We start from the raw sequence: 20,217 nt of genomic DNA, 5'->3' as shown, positions 1-20,217 counted from the left end.
TCACTGCCTTTTTCTGTGTCTTCCTTCTCCAGCTCTGTGGCCTCCTCTGTCTTCTTCCCAATTGCTATTTTCCTGGGGATCCTGGGAAGGTTCTGAGGGTGATGAAGCAGAATTTGCTCCATTCTGGGAGTAACTTTCCATCATCTGTGGCTAAAAATATAGCATGTCCTTGCTCCTCACTGCCTGCAGGCTTTCTTTTTGGGGTTTCGGTGGGAGCCGCTTTTCCACTTGTCCCCTCTCCCCGTTGACTCTCTGCAGGTGTGGGGATTCCCACAATTGGGGAACATGGGTGGGCTTGATGCCACTCATCTCCCCCTGAGAACACAGCCCCCCTGGGGAAGTGCTCTCCTTCTTTGTGGCAGCAAACAGCCATGTGGTCGGCCAGCCGCTCTGACAAGTGGGCCGCCCAGGGAGGCTGACTCCCTTTGCAAATATTACTGTAGCCGAAGAGACAAGCCACCTTTAGAGGACTTTTCTTTATGCAGCCTGTTTCTTTTTGATATCTGGAATGCACAGCAGCAGGAGAGATAAATTAATTTGTTCAATTAATTTTGTAAATATTGACCAAGCATAAGTTTTATGCCAGTCACATGTCAGGGAGCTGAGGGCTTCCCAACAAGCAACGTGACACAGTCCTTTACTTGAAGGCACTTAACTTCAGGGTAGGGGGAAGAAAGATGTGAGCTTTCAGACAGAACTAGAGCAGGGGGGCCACAGAATCCTGCTCCCCACACCACCCTTCCTTCTAGAATTCACTGACAGTGTCTAAGAGTGGGGAGTTAAGAGCTGAACCCTACACTGTGCCTTTCCCTTTAAGGCACTTGCAATTCTCCTCTCTCCCAGTAAATATATATATATATATATATATATATATATTTTTTTTTTTTTTTTACTGCTTGCTGTGCGCTTGGGCTGGACATCCTGCTAGAACTTTACTTGTTTTTTATTTCCCGGGACTCAGTGTACCTCTGTAACTGCTATTCTTGTCCTTATTCTTCAGTTGGTGAAACTAAGGCCCAGAAAGGTTCATTAACTTGCCTAGGATCCCACAGCTGAAATGTTGCAGAGCCCGGATTCAAATGTAAGCAGATTAATTCTAGAGCTCACTCTCTTAACCACTAACTGTATAGACCTGTCCACACTGAGAATATGGATCTGTTAAGTATCCAGTATCTGCCCGGCATGAATTACCCTAAAGAGATGCTTTCTCTTTAAAAATCCTCACTATGTTTTCCATTTGGTCTTTAATACTCCTAGTAACCCTGTGGGATTAAAAAAGCCCACTCCCACCCCAATCTCCATTCCCCCTGCCCCCGCCCACCTCCCCGCTTTAATCCAAGGTCTCTGTGGAGGGCACTGTACTGCAGAGGCTGGAATCCATGTTGTCTTAATCCAGAGCCTCTTGGGGAGAAAGGGATCCTGAAAGCACCCTGCAAACTGTAAAGTAAGTGCCCCTGAATAGAAGGGCGCAGGAGAAAAAGGGCCTGCGTAGAACACCAACTTGTAGCACCAAGCTCGTGCATCATGCCTGAAGATTTCTTGCACGGTTGTCACAGTCTGGTTTCAGGTACCTGTGAAAAATTATGGTGATTAAAATGTAATTTGGAATCCCCTGTTGGTTCTCAGCAGCTGGCCCAGATGCAGGAGGCTGGGGCTGTCCACGCTGGAACAGGCTGAGGCTTGTTAGGGGTGTCGCTTCGTTCTGCCCTTTTTGTTGCTGGGTAGAAGGGTGGGGGCATGAGATACAGAAGCTATTTTTACATCATTCACGTCATGTTCAGCATTACTGGATGTTTGTGGTTGGGTCCCTGTTTAGCCTCAGCCGGGAAGCGAGAACTCCCTTGGCTGCCTGAGTCTGTATGGAAACTCAAGCTCATGCCCCTTGGGTATATATATATGTGTGTGTGTTTGTGTGTGTGTGTGTGTCTCTAAAGGCGGGGGGGGGGGATCCAGTGGATGTGCCATCTCCCAGGGTAGTTCAGATTTGTTTTTTTGAGGCTTAGGTTTTCTAGGACTCCTCAGGCTCCTTCCTGGGGTGGAGGGGGCAGTGTAGATGAGGGACCGTGGATTCATCCATCCCCTTATTAGTTCAACAGATGGTTTTCCAGTTTGAGATACATGCTAGGTCTTTTTCAGGTACTTGCAAAGTGAAGTCGAATAAAGTATTATCCCTCAAGGGTTTTATAGTCTAGTTGGGGAAACGGAGAATAAACATTTGCTTTAGCATATGCACGCCAGGCTTCTGTGCCAGGCTCTGTTGGAGGTATTGGGGATCCAGTACTGTCATAGTAAGAGGCTTCGGAACATAGTAAGGGGCTGTGGGAACACAGAAGAGGAGCACCTGGATCACACGCGTGGCCAGACGAGGCTTCCTGGAGGAGGTAGTGTGTGGCGGGAGTGGACCTAGTGAAATGGGGGATAGAGGTTTCAAGTATGTACTTTGGGTTTATTTGCTGTTGAGCTTTCTTTTTTCTTTTTTAAAAGATTTAATTAATTAATTATATTTTTTAGCTGTGCTGCATCTCCGTTGCTGCGTACAGGCTTTCTCTAGTTGCAGTGAACAGAGGCTCCTCTTGTTGCAGTGGGTGAGCTTCTCATTGCAGTAGCTTCTCTTGTTTGGAAGCACAGCCCCTAGGCATGGGCGCTTCAGTAACTGTGGCTCTTGCGCTCCAGAGCACGGGCTCAGTAGTTGTGGCACAAGGGCTTAGTTGCTCCACAGCATGTGGGATCTTCCCTGACCAGGGATCAAACCTATGTCCCCTGCATTGCCAGGTGAACTCTTAACTACTGGACCACCAGGGGCACCCCTGCTGTTGAGCTTTATTTGTACAGTCATCCCTGTGTGTCTGTGAGGATAGGTTGCAGGACTCCCCTGTGGATGCCAGCATCCACAAATGCTCAAGTTCCTTATATAAGAGGACCTAGTGCAGTTGGCCTTTCCTTATCCGCAGATTCAGCCAACCTGCATACTGCAGGGATGAGGAACCTGTGGCTCTGGAAGGCCAAGTATATACATGTGTGATGTTATGGGTGGTGATAGACTTTATACCTTACTCAGTTGAGGGCCTGGGATTTTTTTTTTTAAAAGCAAAGGCTCACTTTTTGAAAAGTTTGAGAAAAAGCACTGGCAGCTAAGCCTTTGTTGCTTCAGAGGTTGGAGACTGGTGGCCAGCCTCGGCCATGCAGAGCCTGCCCTTGAAACCTCTGCCTCCTCTGGCCTCTTGGCACTTCCAGCCTTTTCCTCTTAAGGCAGGCCAGAGTGAGGTATTGCACAGCAGGGGTCAAGGCATCCAGGTCCCCAAACCCTGGGTTGTGGCCTGGCTGATGCACAGGGCCTTGAGTGTGTGTGCCAGGGATGGGCATGAGGTCCTCCCTGCAAATCCTGCTGATGGGTGTGTGGCCCTGGGGGAGGAGGGTGGTTGGCAGAGCCGCTGTTCAGACCAGCTGTGGGGGCTGTTGCGAAGTGGGAAGTACAGAGCAGCAGAGTGCTCACCTGAGGCTGCTTCAGAGCAGGGCTCACACCTGGCGTTGGCAGAATACTCCTGATTCAGTGTGCTTTCCTTTTCTGCTTTTTGTATGCGTTCATTCATCCAGCATAGGTTCAAGCCGCCCAGCATCTCTCCTCTGCCACGCCCAGGGTGGGGTGTTGAGGAAGCCAGTGAATTGGGTACAGCCCAGCCCCTAGGGTAGCTCCCAGTTCTGGGTGGTCCCCACCCAGGTGGCCACGGGCCTAACCTGCCATGTGCCTTTTGGGAGCTTCTGCAGATAGCCGTTGTGTCTGGAGCATCCCCACCACCCTTGTGAGCCACATGCTGACACTGCAGCCCGCCAGGCCCTGTCCTTGGCGCGGGATTATTTGCAGTTAGTAAGTATTCCAAATGTCAAGTTCCCCTTGACTTGAGCTGAGCAGACGAAACAAAATGGCAGGCAGATTAGAAGGGACTTGAGAAGCCTTTCAGGATTTGAAAACCTTTCTTTGTTGATTTTGAAAAGCTGCTGCACCCGGCTGCTCTTCAGAGGCAGGGGCATCTGTTAGGTGCCCACTGGCTTCCTGGGCCTGGGAGCACCTAGCCAGTGCTGCTCTTTCGTGCAGGTACTTGGGAGCTTGTGGAGTCCACCGAGCTTGCTCAGGAATTGAATCCAGTCCCTTCTCCTGGGGCTGCCCAGGTGGCGCTAGTGGTAAAGAACCTGCCTGCCAGGGCAGGAGACACGGGTTTGATCTCTGGGTTGGGAAGATCCCCTGAAGGAGGGCACGGCAAACCACTCTAGTATTCTTGCCTGGAGAATCCCCATGGACAGAGGAGCCTGGCAGGCTATAGTCCATGGGATCGCAAAGAGTCAGACACAACTGAAACGAGTTAGCACGCACGCACCCTTCTCCTTGGAGCAAAGGGGAGTATGTGGGGGCTGAGGAGCTGAAGTCTCTAGGGTTTCAGGACGGGTTTGAGTGGGTCACCCAAGGTGGGGGAAGGCCACATCAATCAATATCTGTTTAATCTCGACTCATGTTTTCCTTGCCTGCTGCTAAGACTGGTAGGTAAAAGGAAAGTAGATGGCCTACCATATTATAGTTCCTCTGATTGAATGGTGAAGTGAAGTGAAGTCGCTCAGTCATGTACGACTCTTTGCGACCCCGTGGACAGTAGCCTACCAGGCTCCTCCGTCCATGGGATTCTCCAGACAAGAGTACTGGAGTGGGTTGCCATTTCCTTCCCCAGGGATCTTCCCAACCCAGGGTTGAACCCGGGTCTCCCACATTGGAGGCAGATGCGTTAACCTCTGAGCCACCAGGGAAGCCCGATTGAATGGTAAGAGGTTTAAAAAGCTAGTGCTCACACAGAGGTGTGGAAGTACCTGGCTAGAACCAGGAGTGTCATTGCCTTCTTTCTACCACGTGTGGTAGCTGAAGCTCAGAGAGGTTAAGTGGTCTGTGCAGAGCCACACAGGAAGTGGTAAAGCTGGAATTTGAGTGGTTTCTGTAGCTCCAGTGCCCGTGCTTGTCCCATGACATCACATTGGCTGCTGCTTGGGAGTCCTCCCTTCTGGTGAGACTCATTTTGCCTGCCCTTCCCCCAACTGCTTCCTTTTCCTGCCTGCATTCTCCAGGAATCCCTCTGTGGGTGCTGCCTCATCCAGCCTGGGAGAAGGACTAAGAACTGAGAGTCTGAGACAGAACCCAGCCCCCATTTGCTTCTCTGCCACTTTCCAGGGAACAGAGTGTGTGTCTTATTGGATCTTACATGCAGACTTGTTTCCTGGAGCAGGCAGAGGTGAGACTAATGCCTCGCTGGGCCGCTCAGGGTCCCAGTTTGTGAGTTGTTGTGTCTGGGATCAGGGGAAATAGACTTTTAAATGGCATGAAGCTCTGCAGTCTGCATGGGCAAAAACTTGGGTGGGCAAGTTTTAAGGCTGGCCTTGAACCCCAATTTTAAATTGGCCTCTGTCTTCTGCAGCCACTGCAGGATGATTGCATAAAGGTTCTTGTGTGGCTCAGTCACCTGGCCCCAGAGTCTGAAAGGTGGTTTTTGCCTTTTGTCTCCTTTCCCATTGCACACTTATGGGCAAGTGCCTTTTATTCCCAGGGAATGTTGCTTTCTCAGTCCCCATCCTGGAAATATTGCTGGAATGTAATAAATCTGATTGTGTTTATGTTGAAGAAATGAAACACATTACTGTGTAGGGAGGAATGCAGGAGAGGCCTTGCAAGGGGGCTGTGTTTATGACAACAGTTTGCACATGTGGCTTTATTTTTGAAATCATGATCTCCCCTCCGCCTACTTCCTTGATGGAGCTCTGGTAATAAATGCTGTCTCTTGCATCCGGGTGTTAGACAAACAGAGGGCAGAACTGGCCAAAGCCCTCTCAGCTGTGTCCGTCACATTCTTAGTTCTGAGAGCCTGGCTTCTCTGGACTCTGCCATTTCTCAGGGTTTGCAGCTCTTCCAGGGACAGCACCTCTGTGCTGCTTGAGTCAAAACTGGTTAGTGAATCCTCCTGCTCCCATTCAGGTTGGAAACAACAGGATGAAATTTAATAGGCATCAATGTAAAGTCCCATATGTGGGTTCAAAAAAAAAGCCCCAACTTCACAGGCACAGGATGAAGAAGCTTTGTTTGAAACAGTGAGGGAGAAGCCAACCCTCAGATGTGCCCGGCAGCCGGTCCCGTGTGCCAGTGGTCGGCCGCCAGTGAAAGTGGCGCAGGCTCACTGAACGAGGACTGTGTCTGTCCATAAGGAGAGAGGGGTGATGTTGCTCTTGTTAATAATTCATAGTAACAGCTAGGTGCTTTGCATGCATCATCATTCTGTCTTTAAGTTCATCCTGTGAGGTAAGTCAGAGGATCTTCTTTTTTTTCGAAGAGGAAACCCAGGTGTGAGAGGTTAAGTTACTTGCCCAGCATTTTCACTGCAAGAGGGTGGCAGAACCATCTGGAACCCAGAGCATGTGCTCTTGGGAGTGAAGCGAGGGTCAGGAGAGAGTGGAGATTTTCAGTGAAGAAACGTTGAGGGAAATGATGGCATTTATCTTGAAAGCAGTTTTAATAACGTCTGACTTTTATATGATCCTCGCTGTGTGCCAGACATCATTCTGAGCTGTCATATATATGTTTCTCAACTTCATTATTATCTCTGCTTTATAGATGAGGAAACTGAGGCACGAGAAGTTAAGTGAGTTGCCCAAGATGTTTCAGCTTCTCAGTGGCTGGGAATCACACCCCAGTAGCATGGCTTAGTGTTCTTACTTACAGCCCATGCAGCCTTGGGGACACAGGTGGGGAGAGTGGTAGAGGGGAGAGCTGACTGTGCTCTTTGGGGCAGCCTGTCTGCAGGACCCTGGCTGCTGTGTTTGGATCCAGGGCAGAACCAGGGCCTGCGAGTGGCTGTGTACATGGGAGAGGGTCAGCTCTCCTAAGTCTGGACACCAGGCTCCTGTGGAGGAGCCCTTTAAGGGGAGGCAGTGAGCTCCCTCCTGCTGGGTGACAGCTCACCGGCCAGGACTGCCTGCAGAGGCGAGGATGTAGGAGACCACCTGTGTGGGGTATGAGAGGACCCCGCCCCCACGAACCACCCGTGCAGCTGGCCGGCTCCCAGCCTTTTGTTGAGGACAAGCCCAGCTTTCCGGGCCCATCCCCCACCCCAGGCAGCGATATGTCCCCGTGGACCGCTGGAGGGGAAGTGAGCGAGTGTCCGCCAGGTCCAGCCTGCCCTGTTTAGGAAGCCCTGGCTGTCAAGCCCGCAGAACTGCTGACGGAGGCCCCAGAACAGTGCTGCGTGGGAGGAGGCATGTGCGTGCATTTGCTCGCCTCCTGGCCTGAGTGCCAGCAGCAGTACACTTTCAGTTTTCTCCTCGGGTCGCCTGCGGGCACCCAGCCTCGCTTTCTGATCCTTTTGACTCCCACTTGGGCCCCTCATCCAGGCAGGGGAGTCAAGTCAACTGGCTCTGGTCCCTCCTGATGCCAGGGCGAGTTGGGGGCATCCTTGTGGCTTCCATGGCCCCCAGAGCACTTCCCATGGATCCCCAGGAGCCTGGCACCTTCTCGTCTCAGGTCAGGAAATGGAGGCACAGAGAGATGATATGGGACATATTGGAGGCCATGTAACCAGCGAGTATGGCTGAAGCTGTAATCAGGTCCTGGTGACTTGAAACAGGGATCATCTTGCCAGCCCTTTGATTTTACTGATGAGGAAATAAGGCCCAGATTTGCAGCTTGACATGGCCAAGGCACTGGCAGAGCAAGAACTAGAACCCAGGTCTCCTGGTTCCAGATACCGTGTCCTCACGCTCCTCTGCAGCCCTCCCCTCCACTTGGTTTCCTGGCATCTCATTTCTGCTGCCGCCTCTCCTGCAGGGCTGGTGCAGTGACTGTGACTGTCACACAGGCTTCCTTTCCCCCTGCTGCTCCCACCAGCCTCCTTGACCACCTGTGTCTGATTATCCCAGTTGTCACTTCCTTTGCCTCTCAGGACTGGAAGCCACAGCTGGCTTAAAGGAATTTAGATGAGTGGAAGGAGCCTTAACCAGGCAGCTTTGGGATCCAGTCCCAACCCTTCTACTTGTGAGCTGTGTGACCTTGGGCAAGTTGCTTAACCTTTCTGAGCCCTGGTTTCTCATCTGGGAGATAAGATGATTGGGACGAGTTAACCTCCAGTGGCCTTCCAGTCCTGTAGGTCTTTGACTAGTGGTTTTCATGACAGTGAGTGTGACCCACATGGATGTGTAGTTAGAAGCTCTTGGGAGGGGCAGGTGACATGGACCAGCAGGATGAGGCCTGTGATGACAGGTGCAGGGCTTGTATCTGTTTAAAGTTTTGGCTTTGCTGAAGGAGGGCTGTTGCTCTTGGCTTTAGGTGTTGATGGGTGATCGAGTCAAGGACCCCGCCAGTTTTCAACCCTCCCTACCACTTCTTTCTCTGCACCTGTGCTGTGGGTGTGGACACTGTCTGTTCTTGGTCGTGACCACTCGGGGTGGAGAGGTTGCTGGAACAGCTGATTTGCTTGGCCTTGGGTCGGCCAGGCACAGGCAGGTGTCAAATAGCCTTTCATCTGGATGGGATGCCACTGGACTTTTGTCGTGGGAGGAACTCTGGCCCTGTTATTAGGCCTGAGAGATACCTCCTCCGCGTTGGCTCACAGGTGTGAGGTAAGGGGAGGCGTGTTAGAGTAAAACCAGAAGCCTTTGGCTTTCTGTCACTGTGTTCAGTCTTGCAATTGTGTTGGCTGTGTACATGGTTTTCATTCTTTGGTTTTTGCCTTGGCTGTGAAGTTGTACTATTTTCTGAAGTAATCCTGTTTCATGTAACCTGAACCCAAGTATCTGGCCATGAAGGGCAAGCTTTTTTTCTCCTCTTCCTTAACAAAGGATATCCTAGACTGCAGCATCTGGAAATGATTTGGCATCTGGTTTAAGTTTGCGTGCGTGCCTGCACACACTTCTGTAACATAACATGCCCCTACCCAGATGAGATGCCTTTGTCTCTCCGTATACCTGTGTTTCTTTCTATATAGAGGACTTTATATATGGAGGTTATTATATCAGGACATATGCTTATGGGTGTATACTTGTATAAGCCTTTATCTCCGGTTAGAATGAGGAAGTTGTCAAGGGCTTGATGTATAGAAGAAGCACTTGCATTGATGGATGTATTTTTCTTTGCAAAGTTTAATAAACCATTTAACAGTGACTTCAGTGACTGTAATGAGCTATTTACTCATTATTCCCAGGCTCTGCCTTAACAGGTATTCCAAGACCCCTGTCCCCACCATGGCTTGGCGGCCCCCCACCCAGAGTTGGGTGCTCTAGAGCAGGGGTCTCCAACCACCGGACTGTAGACCAGTACCTCCTGGTCAGGTCAACAGCAGCATTAGTTTAGAAATAAAGTGCACAGTAAATGTCATGCACTTGAATCATCCCCAAACCATCCTCCCTGTACCCGGTCCATGGAAAAATTGTCTTCCATGAAGCCAGTCCCTGGTGTCAAAAGACTGGGGACCGTTGCTCTCGAGAGATGGCATGGTTTGAGTTGCCCTTTGCTGGTCATCTTTTAATGGTGTCTCTTCTCTGCCTTGTGTTGGTGTGCACGGGAGCCTGTCCTGAGGGATTTCTGGGCCCGTTGTGTCCTTCAGATTTGGGCTCTGGGAAGGAATGTTTTGACCGGACGGGGTTGGCGCTCTTGGTTGTACTGAGATTGGGCTGTGTCAGCAGGTAGAGTTCGTGTCCTCACCTTGAGGGTGCTAGGCAGAGAGCCCTGATACCTCTGTCCAGCCTGGTGGAGGATGGCCAGTGGAGGTGCGTGAGATAACCGATGATGGTGGGATGGTAGGAAAAGAGGACACCACACATCCCCTCCCATGAACTAGGGTTTGACCTTGCTCCCCTTTGCCCAAGGACTGCTGGTAGGCTGATTTATAGTAATAACTTAGATTCAATGCCAGGAAGACTTTGGTAACCACGAGGATGAATAAAACAAGAATGGGCCTTGGAGAAGCGGCACATGGAGCTGAGCAAGGCTGGGCAAATGACTCCTGGGGTGTCTTATTAACTCCTCTGAACTGCAGGTTAAGGTGGGATGTAAGGTAAGTGGGGAGTAGGTAACATTCTCTCGTGGTCACCTCTAATCCTCACCTGGCACTAGTGCCCCCCTGGGGTAGCCTCCCTCCATGGTGGCAGCAGTTATATTTATTGATTTTTCTTTTTTTTCTGTTGACAGTGGAGTTTGGCTCAAGTCTTCCTCTGGCTCAGGTCTGATAAGGGCTCTTGACAGCACTTTCTCGTAGCCTTTTCAGGCCTTCCCTCTCTGCTTTGGGGACTGCCTGAGAGGGGGATGATTCCAGCCCTCTTCCTCCTCTGGCTCAAGGCTCTGGGGGTGGGGGCTGGGGTGTTAGGGACCAAATGACGATGCTTAAGCCAGGATACTTTTATAACCAGACCGTGCCCTGCATCAGTACGTCAGGGCAGCAGGTGTCAACCCGGGTAGTTTGGGATGCACAGCCCTTTAGTGTATGTTGAAGCCTCTCCCCACAGTTTGTAGAACATTTGACCAAAATCCACCTGAAAAGCAAGCCACAGTTTCTCTCCCCTGCTCACCCCAGCCTGAGCGGCCTAATGGAGACTGTGAGGTGAGGAGGACAGTCCACTAGGGCCGTCCTCCCCCAGGTCCCAGGGGGAGGGGCTGCTGTTTTGTGGAGTGTCTGCTCCAGATTCTTAGAAGCTGGGGGCTCTCTGCTTGGGCTTGGGCCTTGAACAATCAACAGGGGGCTGGGTGCCTGCACTGGGTTGGGAAAATGTCCATGTGGTTTCCTTGAGGCTTTGTTCAGCTTCCCTGTAGCATGGGGCCTGGGCTGAGACTTGGGGCTCCTGGTGAGGTAGAGGCCTTTGACAATGGGCCACGTGTGGTTGTAGGCCCCAGCTTGGCCGGCTGGCCTGCCACCTCCAAAACATAATTCAGTATTGATTGTGCAGGAAGCCCAGCCTCGGTCACATGCAGTGATCCTCGCTCCTCGAAGGGAGAAAGAAAACGGATTTGTCCCTGGTACAACATGCCTTGAAAAATGCATCTTGATTTAAGATTCAGCTTTTTGCAGCATATTTTAAAATGCCAGAGAGATAAATATGCAGCCTTCCTAATGTGTCTGCCTTGAACAGCCTTTAAAAAAAGTCTTGTCATTCATCCTCAGGGTCACAGGTGTGTTCAAACCATCCCCCCCCCACAACCCTCCTGCCTTTGATGGTGTGGTGTGTCTGTCTCTCTTCCACAAGCAGAGTTTTGTGGAGACTCAAAACCCCTCTCTTCCAGAAGTCCAGCAGGTACATTCATTTCCCTAGTTTTGAGGCTGGTAAAGACGTACAGAGAATTTCCAAACAATTTTTTGGAACTCTCTGTTGGACGTGGGAAACAGGCACTGTCTTCTAGCTGCTTCTATCAGGGGGCCCTTTTCACTTCTCGCCAAAGGAGCAAGAGAGGGAAAACACATGCTCCGGCCACAGCCCTCTGAGATGGACATGCATGAGCTCCTGTGGATGTAGAACTGAGGAAGCTGGGCCTGGGGTGAGGGGAGCCCTGTTCTTGTGGGGATGCCTTGGGCCAGCACTTCACTTCCATGATTGGGGTAATGGCGCCTTTCTAAGCTCAGTTCAGGTTTGGAAGGGGGCCGGAACACAGGTGAGGGAGACACTTCTGAAGGGTTAAATGATCTGCGGGTTTCTATCCTGTTGTCATTGTGTGGGGCTTTTATCAAATACCTGGGCAACCCAGCTGGTGGAAGGGAGTGGAAGAACCCTAGGGTTTTTCAAGATGTGACTGAGGATGTCAAGACATTGTTATGCTGGTTATGCTGGTTGGGAAGCTTAGAGACCTCAATGGCCGAATCAACCGTCTGCCTGGGAGAGAGCTGCCAGGGGAACTTCTGGTTAGATGGATTAAGTTGTGCAGGGTTAGGCCTGGAAGGAACCCAGAGGCGTCCCTCTACCCTAGCTTCTGCCATTATGTAGATGAGGAAATGGAGGCCCAGAGAGGGAAAGTGACTTGGCCAAGGTCACACGGAAGATCAGCGGCCATGCCAGAACTAGAGTCCACTCCACGACCCTGGTCTGATGCGTTTCATCACCTAGATCTGCTATCTCAGGTCGGCTGTGCTGGTGACCCAGAGGTCCTGACCGTGCCCAGTGAACAGAGCTCTGACAGACACATTGGCTTGTGCAGGGCCACCTGCCCTATTCTGGGTCAGATCTCTGGGGACCGTCCCTTTGGCATTAGGGACCTTGGCTGTGCTCATTGTTCCTCTGCTGGGTCCCCAGTGTGTTGCTGTCAGGATGCAGAGAGAGGATGGCAGGGCGGGAGGCCTCTCCCCTCATGGAATCTGCCTGGGTCTGAGGTCTGGGACGTTATGTGCCTGTGGAGCAGAAGGGGAAGACCCCGGGGTGAAAACCCCCATTCTGCCTCTCAGCCCCTCTAGTTGCTCTTCCTCTTCCCCTAAAAACCATTTTGAGGATCATAACATTCATCATGAGCTTTATTATGGGAGACTCTTCTTCATGTTTAAAAATAAATGCTGGCATCCAGAACTATATTTGGTATATGGAAGTCTTTTGCATATAAATGTGCTTAAAGGACAACTGCTTTATTGAAGAAGCAGAGTGAGCCCCGACTAAAGGGACAAGATGGGGTGGGTGCCGAAGGGACCCTGGGGTCTGCCTTGCTCAGGACAGTTGGGTCGTAGCCTTCAGTCCTGTTGAATTGGCCGTCCTTTCCCCGGGGACAATTGTAAAACAGGATAACTGGTACTTAAAAATTCATAGAAAATGTTCTTATCACAACGTCATAATTGTTATGACTCAGAAAAGTAGAATTGCCATTCCACTGTGCCCGTCTGCCCTCACTTTTGTTGCCTACCGAGTCCCCAGCAGCAGCTGCAGAATCATAGAGAGGAGAGAGGGAGAGAGAAAGGCAGAAAGAGAGATCCAGGGCAGTGCTTTATTTATGTTAACGGCTACATTTGACTTGAAGATTCTGTCCCCAGAGCCTTGAGGTCAGCACATTACAGAGTGATTGATGGCTGTCAGGGGCAGGCAGGGCGGCAGATTGCGGAGGGCAAGTGGACAGATGATGTCGTAGCTTTCGAGGGCTTAGCAGAACTGGGCCTTGAAAGGAACTCAGTGGAAAACAAAGCAGATGGAGAACTGCTGTGGCCCCTGCCTTTCTCTTTATTCTCTCTTTCCTTCTCCTTCCCCTTTTCTGTAGAACGTAGGAAGTGGGGATGGGGGCACTCCACTGCCATCAGTGTGCCCCAGCAGTATGGCTTTTGGATGGGACGCTGGGTAAGATCCTAGAGAGGCCGGACTCCAGAGGGTGCCCCATTGCAGGTGTCCGCTTAGAAACCATCACGTCGCCCGTTGGTAAAAGCCCGGTAGTCACCCCCATCTTCTCCTTGGGCCCTGTCTCCTGAATCTGAAAACCAAACAGGGAGGACCAACTCTTGGGGCAAACCATTCCCACCATCCGATCTGGGCTACTTCAGATTACGTTTCCAGAGGGCTTCCCAGCTAACCCTTGTGTATTTTCGCCGGTGGGAACAAATGGTATCGGACTCCCAGGCCTCTTTACAGATGGGGAGACAGGGGAGTGATGGAGGAGCTTTGAATTTTAAACATTAGCTAATGAAATTGCAGACGGGGGCACTGGGTGGAACGGCCTGGGTATTCCCATGAAACGCTTCGCCGTCAGCTGTGAGGGAGAAGCCGGCCAGGCTCACTCATGTGCTCCACAAACATTTATGGAGCCCCATCCCTGTGCCAAGAGCTGCGTGAAGTCAGAGGTCTCGGAGTCCTGCCCCCGGGTGTCCCAGCCCCGTTAAATAGAGAATTCGACCTCTGTGATGCCAACCGCGGGAGCACAGAGGGAGCTGGATGGCGGGGACTTTCTGCAGGGAGCAGGGCTCGGCTGACACCTCACTGAGGAGGAGGGCAGAGAGCCTGACCTGGCTAAAAAAGGGAAGGCGCTGGGGAGGGGGAGGGCATTCCGGGCAGATCCTGGGGTGGGGGAGGGTGCTGGGAGGCTGGAGGTGGGCCTGGAGCTCTATGTCTCCCGCTCCAGAGGCCCGAGCAGGATGGCGGGAGGCTGGAGTTCGTCATTTCCTCTGCCTCCCCCTCTCATGGCTGCTCCTGTACAGTTGTGTCAGAGACAGGACTGGCTGTTCATTCATCCGCTAATTGTTTTGATAAGAGACTCTAATTATCCACTGCGATCATCAGATTACCCTGAGCTCCAGGAGGGAGATTTGAGTTTGAGCTGCTGTGGCAGCCAGCAGCAGCACTCTCTTTGCTGAAAGGGACCCAGCGGTAGCACCTGGCCCTCTGTACCCGGTTCCCAGTCGGTGCTCACAAAGCCTTCTCGGGAAGGAGTCACGGGGGCCCCACCGGAAAGCGCAGCCCCTGATGTCAAGCAGGACTTTCCCTTGGATTATCTTTGCCACTGTGTGAAGTCCACAGATAAGAGGTTTGGTTCGGGGAATATCAAAGCAAGGTGAGGAGTGTGGAGAAAACCAGAGAAGAAGCAGTAAATGTCTCTAATGAATTGACATCAGCAGTCAAGACAAATTCAAATACCTTTTTGGACCGTTTGATTAAGTTCTACTTACTTGTGATTTTGGTGTAAGGAGAGCAATAGGCAAAAAACAACCAGGAAGGCAGATTATAAATTAATCCAATCATCCAATCCTCCAGCAAAGGTAATGGGGAATGATGGCATCATGATTGATCTGATACGGACTTTTACAGCATTGGGAGCCTCACAGTAGGGGAGCTTGAGTCTCTCGGGAGGAGTGACTGTGACCAGCCCGTGGAAAGCTTTGATATGTTGTGTGTGACCTTGCCCCGAAGGGCTTGTCGGAGGAGAGGACCCACCCTCAGCTCCTTAGTTCAGGCAGTGTCTATAGATGCGATGGAGCAGGAAAGCCTGATGATACTTGATCTAGAAAAACACGTTTCCGTCCTGCCTTCTCTCCACGGGATCAGAAACTCTCCGGATAAAAGGGCAGGCTGGGCTGTGGGGTCTGGCTGGGATTTGGAGGGGTGGGCAGGGTGCCATTGCCCACATAATATTAGGTCCTGGTCGAGACACTGGCTGCCACGTGTACTGATGTCTGAGGCGCTGTCTTCCCGCGGATTCAGTGGAGACTCGGTAGGGATCTCTCAGTTCTCTTTGGCTCTACACTCTGAAGCTCCTTTATTCTTTTTTTTTTTTACTTTATTTTTTAATTGAAATATAATTACTTTACAATGTTGAGTTAGTTTCTGCTGTACAGTAGCATGAATAAGCTATAAGTCTACATACATCCCGTCCCTCTGGTGCCTCCTTCCTATCCCACCCTCCATCCTTGAAGCTCCTTTATTCTTGAACCCCTTCTCCCACCAAAGCAGAAAGCCAGGAGAGCCTCAGCCCAGTTCTGCTTGGTTCCCCAGTGCCGCCTGCTCCACTGTACTTTTCCTCCCTCTCTGAGGAGTGGGGCCGACTTCCCGCCTGGCGTGCTCCTTTGTCTTCACATTTGGGGCTCAGTTAGCTGGGAAGTTTGGCAATATGTCAGGCCATATATCTTGAAAACCGCCCTCCAGAAACGACCTCGTTTAGCAGATTTACTGACGTATCGGGCCTGCCTGTTCTCAGGGGCCGCCATCCTAAATCACAGCAGGTCCACTGGACTTGGACGCCTCAACGCAGAACTTTTCAAAAAATTTCAGGCAGGATATATCACTGCCCCATTAACTCCCTACCATTAATCTACTCCTCCTAAAAACCTGGAGTTTTCCCAAAAGGACTGGAACGTGGTGAAAAACGGACCCATTTGGTAAATTCTGTAAATCAGGCCGGTTTTCTCCTCTCCAAGCAGAGGGCCTACCTCCATCGCCATGGTGATAGGATGCCTGCATGCCATGTGGGAAGGTGCGGTCTTTTGGGGTTTCCGGGGAGCGTCCTGGGCATGGACAGTACTCTGCAGGGGTGGCTGCCTACCCCGACCCGTGGGATCTCTGGGTGAAGTGTTCTCTGGATGAGGGTTGGGGCCCACGTCAGGAGCAGTTACAGACACTGCAGCAGAAACCTAGCAGGGGAATAGAGGCTGAGCCGGGCTCCAGTCTTGCTGAGGTGATAGGACCCTGACAAGGACTGTCTGGGGGGACACATTCCTTCCTTGATTCTTCCCTGATCGCTGAAGAGAGTCTTCATTGTGATGAGGCTTATCCACAGCCCCAGAAACTAGTGAGAGTCCACCTACACTTCTTTTTTTAAGCCTGCTGCTACTGCTGCTAAGTCACTTCAGTCGTGTCTGACTCTGTGTGACCCCATAGACTGAAGCCCACCAGGCTCCCCCGTCCCTGGGATTCTCCAGGCAAGAACACTGGAGTGGGTTGCCATTTCCTTTTCCAATGTGTGAAAGTGAAAAGTGAAAGTGAAGTCGCAAGCCTATACACATGCTATTCTTTTTCAGGTTCTTTTCCCATTTAGATTATTAAAGAATACTGAGCAGAGTTCCCTGTACTATACAGGGATCCTTGTTGGTCCAGCCATACTTCTGGTTCCTATGACTAGAGACTTCTTCCTTTTGGAAGAAGATGATATCCATGAGCTGGGACTTTGGAACCCAGAGACCTGGGTTTGAACTCCAATTTTCTTGGTCGGTAACCTCAGGAATTCAGGGGCATTTGAAAAAGGAAAGATATGTGATTTGGAAGAGAGGTGCCCTAGGTTGAACAAAAGGAAGACGAGAAGGAACAACAGTGGTCCCCAAGTCTCCAGTCTCTCCGTCCTCCACCCTGTATCTGTATGGGGATGAAGATCATTCTGCAGGCATGCTTGAGGATGAAATGAGTTAATTCTTGCAAAATGTTTAAGATAGTCCCTGGTACCACACTGACTTTCTGTAAATGATACTCCATAAATCTGGTGGGGACACATAGCATACCTGCTGCACCCCACTTGCTTATCCTGCTGGGATGGGCCCATGCCAACCTGAAGGAGGAGCTCCTCTTTTTCACTAAATCCCCGCTGCCCTCCCCCTAGCCTTTGCAGCTTCACTGGTAGAAGAAGCAGAGCTGGAAGCTCTGTGTAGGTCAGGGCCTTCCCCTGCTCCTTCCAGAGTCCATCCTTTCCCCCTCAAGAACAGGTGAGAATTCTGTTCATTCAGTGCACGTCTCTACTGTCCCTGGAATCCTGGCTTCTGGAGTCCAAGATGAGCTTTCTGCCCCCACAAGCACCTACCACCTCTGCAGGCCTTTACCCTTCCCTCTGCTTGCCTGAAGGCAGAAAGCACGACTGTAAGACTAGGAGCAGTCCTCTCCTGCCTGTTGGGACAGGGTCTGGAAAGCAGGCTGAGACAGGAGACTGGAGCACCCCCTTCTGCAGGGAAGAGAAGGAGCCTGGTTCCAGCAGCACACCTTGGCATCCCGCCCTGCTGGAGGAACTGGTTTCAAGGGCCTGACTCCCAGCCCCACCTGCTGGAGGGGTTCTGGGGGCTGGGCCCGAGGATCTGGTCTGTGTTTCTTGGAGTAGTTTACTTTTTCCTCCGCCTTTGGCGAAAGTACCTATTATCTGTGCATCTCCTGGCCTTTTACAAAGCTAATTAAGCCCTAGGGGCAGAGTTTTGGGGCCTAGATTTCTTTCCCAACTAAAGTTGTTTTTAGGTGCTCTGAGAGCTTAATTGACTTGCTCAAGGGGTGCCCATTCTGGGGGCTGAGGTGGGGGATAGTGAAGGACCCTGAATCTCTTCCCTCTTGCAGCCACCCTCCCACCTCCTGAATGTCCTAATAATTCACGGATCCTTGCCATCTCTTTGTTCTAGAAGCCTGGCGTCTCCTCCTGAGTTTCTTGAAATTCATAGGTGAGGGTGCAGTGAACAGACTGTGGAGTGTAAGCCCTCATTTATCAGTATTGTCCCAGAAGGCAGAGATGTCCTATGTTTTTATTCCCAGCGCCCCAGTAACATATCTGGTATAGGTCTGAGGAAACCAGTGATTGTATGGGGTGCCTGCCCTTAGACAGGTGCTGTGTTGGACTTTCAGAGCCACCAGGTAATGCCAGTTGACCTGGAGGTATAAGTGGATTGTTGGAACTTGGCAGAGTTGATAGGGATGCAGATGTTGGGGATGGAGTATGGTTGCTGACTTCTTCCTTGGAGCCTGTCGGCTTGAAAAGATAGTCGCAACTCTCAAAAAGTTGAGAGTTATGTTTTATTCAGGGGAAATTTCTAGGACTTAAGCTTAGGAGGCAGCATCTCAAGTAATCCTGAGAGAACTGCTTGGAGGAGTTGGGGGGAAGAGGCAGATTATATGGAAGTTTGCAGCAGAGGGCAGGTGGTCTGAACATCAAAAGTATTTTTGTGAATTAAAACCAAATATCTCACGTTGAAGAATTTAGTGCTTTTCTATATGTGGGAAGATTCAAGAGTCTGGGCTCATGGAAATCATTCCTTTCATGTGCATCTCAGCTCTCTGGGGCAAGTATCCTGAAGAACACATCCTGAGTTCTCTGGGGGTCCCTATAGGGAATGGCTGCAACCTGATGGCTGCACAGGTATTCTCCTTCCTGAGTGCCATGGAGGGCTGGAATCCCTGATGACTGTGATATCCTTGGTTATTGATATGACAGGAAATACTCCATTTCTCAAGCCCAAAGCTTCTTCCTTCTGTCCTTCCTAGGAGGAAGGGCCTTCGTCTTCTGCATCTGTTCAGTGGACACCTAACTTGACTTGGCCTGGCTGTTGTTATTTGGTATTAAGTTGGTGTCATCTTACATTTATGTGCCAGATACATTGTTAGGTGGTAGGTTACATTGTGGGCCCTTGAGGGCCCCGCCTCCTCGCCCGGGGGGTGGGGCAGGCAGTGCTTAGGGTTGACCTGGATCAGAGAGGGCTGTCCCCTGTCTATGCTGGTGGGTGGTGGCCACAGCTGCTCATGTGTGTCCACCTTAACCCACTGATGCTTTCCACTTGCCTCGCGCCACATGGAAACTCAAGTCCATGAGATTCTTTAGTCCCTGTCAGTTCTGTTAACTACCTGTTACTGTCAGAACTGTGTGTTAACTCTCTCTTGCCTGGCCAACCTGTCCTGACAGCCAGGGGCAGGGGTAGAGCAAAGACATGTGACCAGACCAGAGCCTTCCTGTGCAGTGATCTTAAAAACCGCCCCTTGGGAAGACTGCAGCGAGGACCACACCTATGGATCTGTGCCCTCTCTCTTCCCCACCTGCAGCCTTGGATGTCAGGTAGACCTGCTAAGTTTTCAGTCTCAGGACTTTGGAAGGGGCACAGTAGAGCAGTTGGCATTCCATTTTTCCAACCTCTTTCCCAACCAGCTTTCTGTTTTTATGTCTTAAGCCATCAAGCAATGCATAAAACTTTATGGTTTTACTCTCTTCCTTGCTTACCTAACTCCCTCACTGTATAGATCAAAGGACTTAGATTCCCCCCTTCTCCCAGTCCTCCACTATGAGGGCCAGTCTTTCTGTTTGTACCCTGATGGACTCCAGCTCCCTTTAATTTATCCTGCCCTGACTGATTAGAATAGCGCATAGCAGACACTCAAGGATGTTTGAATGAATGAAAGCATCTTGTCTGCTGTCCTCATAGAAGCTAATTGTGTGCAAGCATGTCATCTTGCTGAGTGATACACATCCTTCATTTGATGTGCAAAGCACCTCTCAAGGGTCGACATCAATACCCCCACTTTTCACAGGAGGAAGAGTCTGGGGCCCAGGCAGGTGAAGACCCTCGCAGGCCCCTAGCCGTTGGGCTACCCTGCAGCATCTGTGGGATACTTAGGTAATGTGGTGAGAGGTTTCAGGATGGGAGCCCTGGGACAGAAGCCCGGGATGGACACCATCCAGTCACTTGACCTCAGGCAAGAGATTGCTTGACTTGAGTCCTCAATTTCCTCATCTGGAAACAGGGTATGTGTGTTGAGGGGGCGGGGGCACTGGGATGAATAAAAACTGCCAGGTGCTGACAGAGTTTCCTCTGAAATGCTCATAGGGCCCTGCTGCACCCATGTCTGTATATCTCAAGGAGTCTCTTTCTTCTCTGCTTCAGGATGAAGCAGACTGTCCTTTGCCCACAGCCTCCCTCGCGTCTGGTCATGCCACATTCCCTTGTACCACGGTGCCTTTGCACATGGAGCCCCCTCTGCCCAGAATGCGGATGCTCCTTTGCTTGCTTGGAGGTCAGGTGTCCCTTG

The 20,217-nt window shown here is 51.1% G+C and overlaps 1 protein-coding gene across 6 annotated transcripts in view; it reads left to right on the top strand.

The window, feature by feature from the left end:
• SSBP3 (single stranded DNA binding protein 3) overlaps positions 1 to 20,217 on the top strand; it is a 165,844-nt gene that overhangs the window by 61,955 nt on the left and 83,672 nt on the right. Inside the window, exon 1 of one of the 6 annotated variants that reach the window (XM_088835320.1) lies at positions 1,863 to 1,886. The exons of 3 other annotated variants lie outside the window; for them this stretch is intronic. Coding sequence is in view for 2 of the 3 variants with exons in the window: in XM_088835318.1 (XP_088691444.1) it covers positions 5,241 to 5,270 (30 nt within the window). In the remaining variant the exon portion in view is untranslated. Of the gene's footprint in view, positions 1 to 1,862; positions 1,887 to 5,100; positions 5,271 to 20,217 lie in introns of those variants that run through there. 2 more of the 6 variants (XM_088835318.1, XM_088835319.1) reach the window with 2 other exon arrangements.

The sequence above is a fragment of the Moschus berezovskii genome, chromosome 4, assembly GCF_049115385.1.
Source record: "Moschus berezovskii isolate FMDL1 chromosome 4, NW_MosBer_1.0, whole genome shotgun sequence".
Classification (NCBI taxonomy): Eukaryota; Metazoa; Chordata; class Mammalia; order Artiodactyla; family Moschidae; genus Moschus; species Moschus berezovskii.
This window is presented reverse-complemented; position numbering and strand designations above follow the sequence as displayed.